The sequence below is a fragment of the Myotis brandtii genome, unplaced genomic scaffold, assembly GCF_000412655.1.
Source record: "Myotis brandtii unplaced genomic scaffold, ASM41265v1 scaffold209, whole genome shotgun sequence".
NCBI lineage: Eukaryota > Metazoa > Chordata > Mammalia > Chiroptera > Vespertilionidae > Myotis > Myotis brandtii.
In genome coordinates this window covers 1,560,028-1,568,206 of record NW_005357806.1, presented here as the reverse complement: position 1 = coordinate 1,568,206, position 8,179 = coordinate 1,560,028, and the positions used below count along the sequence as shown (strand labels likewise).

Sequence of the window (8,179 nt, the reverse complement as noted above, 5' to 3'; positions counted from 1 at the left end):
ATTGGCTAGGCTTATATGCATGCATACAAGTCCTTTGGTTGATCTCTCCCCCTTACCCCCACCCTCCCCTACCTTCCCTCCGAGGTTTGACGGTCTGATCGATGTTTCTCTGTCTCTGGATCTGTTTTTGTCCGTTTTGATCACAACTACGTTCCCAGTAACTCTCTGCACAGTGCTTGTGGCACATTTGTGGAACACATGAAGGAACTAACTGAGTCATCAGGGCTCATAGTCTCGAGTGGAGACAGTTTAATTATATGGATAAAGGTGGGCATTGGATACACAGTTATGTTAGAAGCACAGAGGAGGCATCTACTTTAGCAAGGGAGATGATCCAAATGTACAGGAAATTAGTAAACATACACATATTAAATAAAAGAGCACAAATGCCACCCTGGCTGGTGGCTCAGAGGGTTGAAGTGTCGTCCCCTACACTAAAAGGTTATGGGTTTGTTTCCCCACCCAGGGGCATACGGGAGGTGAGAGATTAGTGTTTCTTTCTCACATAGATGTCTCTCTCTCTCTCTCTCCCGCCCCCCCCATATCTCTCTCTCTTCAAAAAAAAAATCAATAAAAACATCCTTGGGTGAGGATTTAAAATAAAGTTGTTATTAAAAGAGCATATGGCACATGAATGGCTGAAGTGTCACAATACACTGTCTTAGAGGAAAATAATGCATACTTTTGATCCTAGTGAGCAATGTTACCCCAATAAATTTAATTTTTTAAAAAAGAAAATGACTCCTCTCTTTCTCTCACCCTATCTGATCTTACTTTTATACTACGAAGGGTGTAAACATTTTGAAATGTTTTCTGAATGTCTCCTAGGTGTCCTATCAGCACGTCTAGTTCATTATGACTAAAACTCAAGAGTCATTAATTACTGCTAACTTCCCCTGAAGCCCAAAGGATGTGAATAGGAGAAATAGTAAGTGTGATATTTACATAATTGTGATTATCCATGCACTGCTAATCAGGGAAATGCAAATTAAAACCACAATACGATATCACATCAACCCCATCAAATTAACCAAAAATTTTAAATGTGACAATACCAAGTGTCAGTGAGAATATGAAGCAATGTGAGGTCTAAATGTGAAAAGTATACATTTTAAAAGGAAATATAATTAATACAATCATTAAGAACTCGACATTTCAAAAATATATATCCTAGAGAAATCTTACACATCTATACTGTACAGGATTTTAAAAAAACAACATTTATTTATTGCTTTGAGGTGGGGGGAGAGGGGAGAGAGAGAGACAAAGAGAAACAGAGGGAAGGAGAGAGAAACATCGACTTGTTCCAGTTATTTAGGTATTCATTGGTTGATTCTAGTTATGTGCCCTGACCAGAGATCAAACCCAAAACCTTGGCATATGGGATGATATTCGCAAACTGCGGCTCACGAGCCACATGCAGCTCTTTGGCCCCTTGAGTGTGGCTCTTCCACAAAATACCAACTTCTGCGCATGGGCCACGAAGTTTTAATCACACTGTACGTGCGCGCCCGCACGTGGTTTTGTGGTATCTTGTGGAAGAGCCACACTCAAGGGGCCAAAGAGCTGCATGTGGCTCGTGAGCCGCAGTTTGCCAACCACGGTTCTAACCAACTGAGCTACCTGCCCAGGCTGTACAAGGTTGTTGTTGTTGTTAAGCTTACTTTTTCATTAACTCAACAAATATTATTCCTATTAAGCTCTATGCACTTGACCATATCAATGAACAAAAGGAAAAACAAAAAAAAACCATAGCAAGTAAACCATATATCACAAGGTGGTAAGTGCTAAGAGAAAAGGGGGGAAGGTTAAAAGAATAAGATAGCCCTAACCAGTTTGGCTCAGTGGATAGAGCGTCGGCCTGCGGACTCAAGGGTCCCAGGTTCGATTCTGGTCAAGGGCATGTACCTTGGTTGCGGGCACATACCCAGTGGGGAGTGTGCAGGAGGCAGCTGATGGATGTTTCTCTCTCATGGATGTTTCTAACTCTCTATCCCTCTCCCTTCCTCTCTGTAAAAAATCAATAAAATATATTTTTTTTTAAAAAAGAATAAGATAGAAGGGATCAGGAGTGTAGGGATTGGGGGGAAAGAGCAGATTGCAGTATTAAGTAGGGTGTGCAAAGTGGGCCTCTCTGAGAAATTCTGATTTGACTAAGACTTGATGAAGTTGAGGGAGTGGAGGAAAAGCATTCCATCACATATAGCAAAAGCTGAACACCAACGGAGACCAATGTGACTGAACCCAAAGGAGCAAGCACAGAGGAGCAGGTATTGAGATCAGAGGGAGGGCCTGATAACACAACTTTCTACAGATTTTGAAATGCGTGAAATGAGAAGTCGCTGCAGAGTTCTGGCCACAGGAGGGACATATGACATAAATTCCAACGGCCTCACTCTGGCTGCTGTGTTGGGAATTTATGGGAGGTGGGCAGAAGAGTCAGGAGGTTATTTCGAAAATTCAGGCAAGAGATAATGGTGCTTAGAAGGAGATAGTGAAATAGTTGGATTCCAGGTATATTTTAAAAGTAGATTTCCTGGTAGATTAAATGTGAGGTCTGAGAGAAAAAGTGAGGAGTCAAGGATCCTTGACTCTGAGACCTTTGGCCTGAACAACTGAAAGGATGGAATTGTCATCAACTGGCACATAGTAGGGACATTTTTTTTGGAAGAAGGATTGATAGTGCAATTTTGGACATGCTAAGTTTGAGATATCTAGATGACTATAATAAAATGGGCTCTATTACAACCAATTTTACAGACAGTAAATAGAATAAAACAATTTAGTTATTCAAAAACTTCCAACTAAGCAAAGTAATTATTAAGAATGAAAGAGACGCTAATTGCAATTTAAGTTTGGGGATGCGCACTACATTTTTAAAAAATTGTTTTTATTTACTTTAGAGAGAGTGGAAGGGAAAGGCAGAGAGAAACATCAATGAGAAGAGAAACACTGATTGGCTACCTCCTGCAAGCCCCCTACTGGGGATCTAGCCCAGGGTGGGGATGCCCACTACATTTCAATTATTTTTATTTTACTATGAAAAACAATAGCTGGCTATATATTAATACATTATAAATTTATAGCGTTATACCTTAAGAATTGAACATTCCACATAGAATGCTTTACTTTAGAAGCAAATTAAATAGGTTCGAGTACTTTAAATATACTCAAATTATTCAAATAATAATGTCTTTCCAAGCTCATGAAACTTTTCTAAACATTTAGGTTTAATGATGAAGAAGTGACAAATAGTGGGTTTTATCAAAATAATTAACTATGTAGAAAATGTTGTGGATCAAAGCTCTTAAGGGAAAAAGAACTATTAGCTTTAATTGCTAAGAAAGTTATTTTGAGTCCTGTCTAGCATGGCAGGAAATAGGCCAATTTTAAAAGCAGTGAACAAGAGGAAAGACTTACATTTGAAGTTTCTCTGTAATTTATTTGTTTGACTGGTAGGGTTGGTATGAATTGAATAAACCATTGTTTTCCAAGCCTTAGGGTGTTTTCCAAGGCGAGGGAAAACAAGCCCTAACTATTGAAGGAACCCATTTTTAAATTTACAGGCTCCAATTTAGATTCAAATGGCAAGGTTATCTAATCTCTAATCTAAAATTTGGCTCTTTTATCCTTTTAAAAACTATAATTCTTAAAAAATATTTACGTATTAGTAATTAATAAACATAAACCTGATGTTGTTCTAGACACATTACTACATAAACACCACTAATAAAGTTATTTAATATTGTGTCTTCTTTTAAAATTTATCATAATAAATTATAGCTATGATCTTATTAGTGTTCTACATGAGAAACAAACGAACAAGATTTAATTATGAGCTGTTTTCAGGATCTAGATCAGAGTTTTATATTGGCATTTCAGGGTGGATAATTCTTTGGCGTGAGGTGAGGTAGGGGGACTGAACTGTTCTTATAGGATGTTGAGCAGCATCTCTGGCCTCTATTTAGCAAAAGCCAGTAGCAACTCCCACAAGTTGTATCAGGAAAAAAGTCTCCAGACAATACCAATGGGGGGACTGTCTCCCGTTGAGGACCACTGATCTAGACTAAGAGTCTTCAATTAAATTAGAAGACTAATTAAATCTGGAAGCCTCAGCATCCTCACCATGCATAACAATATAGTGAAAACACAGGGGTTGGTGTGATAATCCCTTCATCTGCACAGGAAGTGTCATTAGCATCCCCTTCCTTTCTAGGCCTTGGTCCCCCAGATGTTCTTAAGGGTTTGGAGAAATGAAAGTAGCTTCCTTTCACAAGTGCGTGAGGAACACTGCTTACTGGTAGATAAGTCAATAAGTGGTGCCCAATCTATTTGGCAGCTGACCTCATAATACCAAGATGTATCCTCACTTCAGGGACATTGGTCTCTATAGGGCACACATTCTAAGTTGTAAACAAAAAATAGCAGAAACAAAGAAAGTGGAGGAAACATGGTGATAAAGCAGGGATTCATCAACAAGTATTACTGAAGATCTGCTATGCTACATGGCAGGCATGGGGATGCAGCAGTGCAAAAGGCAAGGAAAAAATCATTGTGGATGAATAAAATATATAATAGGTCAGCTTGTAATGAATGAGAACAAAGAGTAAGGATGGGGAAATATGAAATGTCAGAGTTGAAGGTGTGGTTTAACTTTTAACAAGGGGGGCCAGGGAAGGGACAAAAACAAGAGAGAATTTTTTTTCCCTAATTTACTGATTTTAGCGAGAGAGACAGACAGACCTAGGAAAAAGGGAGGGAGGAAGAGAAAGAGAGAAACATTGATTTGTTGTTCCACTTATTTATGCATTCAGTCGGTTGATTCTTGTACGTGCCCTGACCTGAGATCAAACCCACAACCTTGGCATATGGGGACAAAGCTCTAACCAACTGAGCTATCTGTCCAGGTTAAAAATATATTTTTTAAAACATTTTTTATTTTCCAACTTATTAAACAACAATGAAGTACAGTTCATTCTTTTTGGGGAAAAAGATTGTTTTGTTATACCTTACTTGTAATGTACAATAAAAGTGAATCTTGACTGATAAGTGTTAGTTTCCTTCTGTACAAATGTGAATTTGAGAAGGGAAAAGAAAGGAATATTTTTTTAAAGAAAAGAATATTTTTTAAAAGAAGTATAAAGTCCTTATTTAATTTATTGAGTACAGTCATGAACTATAACAATGTTTCAGTCAATATACAACTGGTCCCTTTTAAAATTATAATGGGGCTGAAAAATTCCTATTGCCTACTGACTGTAGCTGTCATAGGTGATGCTGGTATAAACAATCCTACTACATTGCTAGTCATAGAAGTATAGCATATACAATTTATGTACAGTACATAATACTCGATAATAAACAACTGTTATTAGTTTATATATTTACTGTACTATACTTTTTATCATGTTAGAGTGTACTCTTCATACTTAAAAGTATCACTATATTTGTAGTTATGTAACATTGTATGCATGAATCCACTCTCAAAATAGGAAGTAAATATGTACTGAAGTAGCAATACACTGACTTTCATATAACTACAAACAGCAAAAGCAAGGTTAAATGTTGTTTCCCTAAAGAATATGATTATTTCAGCACACAGCTCAGGAAGGACACTTCTGTAATTTATCTCAGTGAACTATGAAAAACAATGAAGTAATGCAATGAAGCTTCCAAAAAAAGGCTTTATAAATAATGAAATTCTTGCGTTTGATCTGGGCAATTACATAAAATTAACTTATATTCTTTTTTTATATTCTTACCCTGTTTCATCTTTGTCAGCTCAGGTTTAATAAGCAAGATGGAATTTTGTACTTTGCAAATAAATGGCTTAATTAAATCATGATCAAAAATTGCTACATTCGTATTCACATCAATGTTACAGGGATGAGTATGGACAAAGGAAAAGGTTATAAACACATGAATAGACTATTCATTTGAATCACCAATTTTTTCTCCTTGCTGTATTGCCATAACTCATACCATCACCAATACTCCTAGTAGTGAGAACAAAAGAAAAATATCTCATAATGTGGAAGACTCAATTTTAAATCCTTTTAAAAATTCTCTTTCAGAAATCTTTAAAACAGAAGATCTTTCAAAATAACACCAACTCTTTTATAATGCATTCTCTATAACACTTTTTTTCTTTGCAAGAACAGGAAAGAGACCAAAGTAAATACAAAATAAACCAAATACAAACTGATTTTTCCAAAGTATAGTAATTCTACAAATGCCCAGTTTGTTTCTTGGCTGAATGTTGAGCATTCAGTATAAATAAAAATCTGTTAGGAAGAAACATTAAACCATAATGGAGCTTAGCTTTACATTACATTTCAAAGGGCGTTACTATCTTCAAAATTATAATTTGGTGCTTCTCAAAGTTAACATCCAGTTAGAGATTTATTGTAAAAAGAAATGGTACTGAACAAATTCACCATTATAATTGTTTTACTACTTGCTGGCTACTCCTTCCTTGAACCATTTATTTTTATTTTCTACGGATGACTTTATTAAGAAGGTTTTTCAAGCCCAAGCTCCTTAATATTGTAAAAGCACCTTCTTACTCAGTATGTTAAGCACTGTTTTAGAATGATCTGTTTCACAGATCCTCTGACATTTAGCAGGTCGTAAGAACTGCTGACAGTACTTCTAAACACACATTCCTTTGTCACACATGTATTACGCAAACAGTAAGTTAGGCCCTGTGCTAAGTCAGGCATAATGCATGAACAGACCTCTGTCCCTTAAAGGGGACACATAAACTATTTCCGAAACATGAAAAGAACTATGACAGAGAAATGTATAAGGTGTTTTAGGAGCAGAGGAAATACCCAACTCTGTCGGAGAGGGTTCACCGACTGACTTTTCTCCTGAAAACAATAAATGCACTCAATTCCTCCCATTTGTAGCTTAAAACTCTTCCTTAGTGGTCACCATTCTTCTGGGTTGCTTTCACTGATGAACAAAGTACCCAACCTATGCCAAGAACCCCCGATCAACGTACCTTGTGGCTTTGGACTTGCAGCTGAGTGTTTTGCTGGCGTTTTTCCATTTATTCCCTGAGCCTCTTCATCAGATACATTCTGATCAATCAGTGTGGTTGTGCTGCTTTTCAAAAAGGGTGGAATGATAGTGATCTTTGGACAGGTACTGCCACCTGCGAGAGTTCAAAAAGAAAGGGCAGGTAAATGCAGAGGCAGAGCACTACCATGTCTCATGACTGAAATTCCTCCTGACCCCATAAAACAAAAAACAATCTCAGTTACGAGGCTAAGCACAGAAATGCTTTTCCCATGTGTGCTGACCCTGACAAAAGAGTCTCCCTGGGAAAGATCTCATTCCATGTGCTTGGGAAACCTTATAATGCACATTGACAGACTGCTGTGCACACGTGCACACGCACACACTCGAACACACTCATGCACACACGGGCATTCTCTCTCACTCCTTCAACTCCTTTCCTTGCAGGGCTACAAAAACGGCATATCGGATGCAGATAAAGCCGGCTAAGGAGAGGTCTGGAGAGCCCCATACTAACTTGTTAAAAGCGTTCCTTTCCAGCCTGTGAGCAACTCGAAAGAGCAAAGCAGTTAAGTACCAACCTGACAGCTCACTAAAGACTGAGAGCAAGAAGAATGGCTCCATTAGAAATGAACACATACACACACACACTCAATCACCAGCTTACTCAACTCCAAATTAGCATAGACAAGCTAATAGCCATGCCCCTCCCAAAGAATGATTAGATTATACGGATAACACCGTCCTATTCAAACCCCGGAATATTCTTTAAAACACTGAAATACAACATGAAAGATAGAGGAAAAATGGATAAATTTTTTGTTTGATTTCTGACATAGAAGTTAAATGTTGAACTTCAGAGACTTTAAAAGAAATCATATGCCAATGTTTTCTCTTTACACTCATATTAAAGTTCCTTTTCTTCTAGTTGACATGGTGATATTAACAACAGATTGGACCTTGCTTAGGAGAAAAAAAATTTTCTACCAGGGAATTCACTATTACTAAGTAAAAGTGTGCAGAGAAAATGTGATTTGGTTAAAAACAGTTTCGTTTTTACAGAATCAAAATATCTATGAAAAGAGAACTATTAGAAATAAAAGCATTATTAGTCAAAACAAAAAAGCTAATAAAACCCAATCAACTTTCTTTTTTT

At 37.2% G+C, this 8,179-nt stretch overlaps 1 protein-coding gene across 1 annotated transcript in view; it reads right to left on the bottom strand.

Annotated features, from left to right (window-relative positions):
• The window catches only part of FGD4 (FYVE, RhoGEF and PH domain containing 4), a 109,479-nt gene that overhangs the window by 64,167 nt on the left and 37,133 nt on the right, over positions 1 to 8,179 (bottom strand). Inside the window, exon 2 of the mRNA XM_014539219.1 lies at positions 7,007 to 7,159. Within this exon, the coding sequence (XP_014394705.1) occupies positions 7,007 to 7,159 (153 nt within the window). The remainder of the gene's footprint in view (positions 1 to 7,006; positions 7,160 to 8,179) is intronic.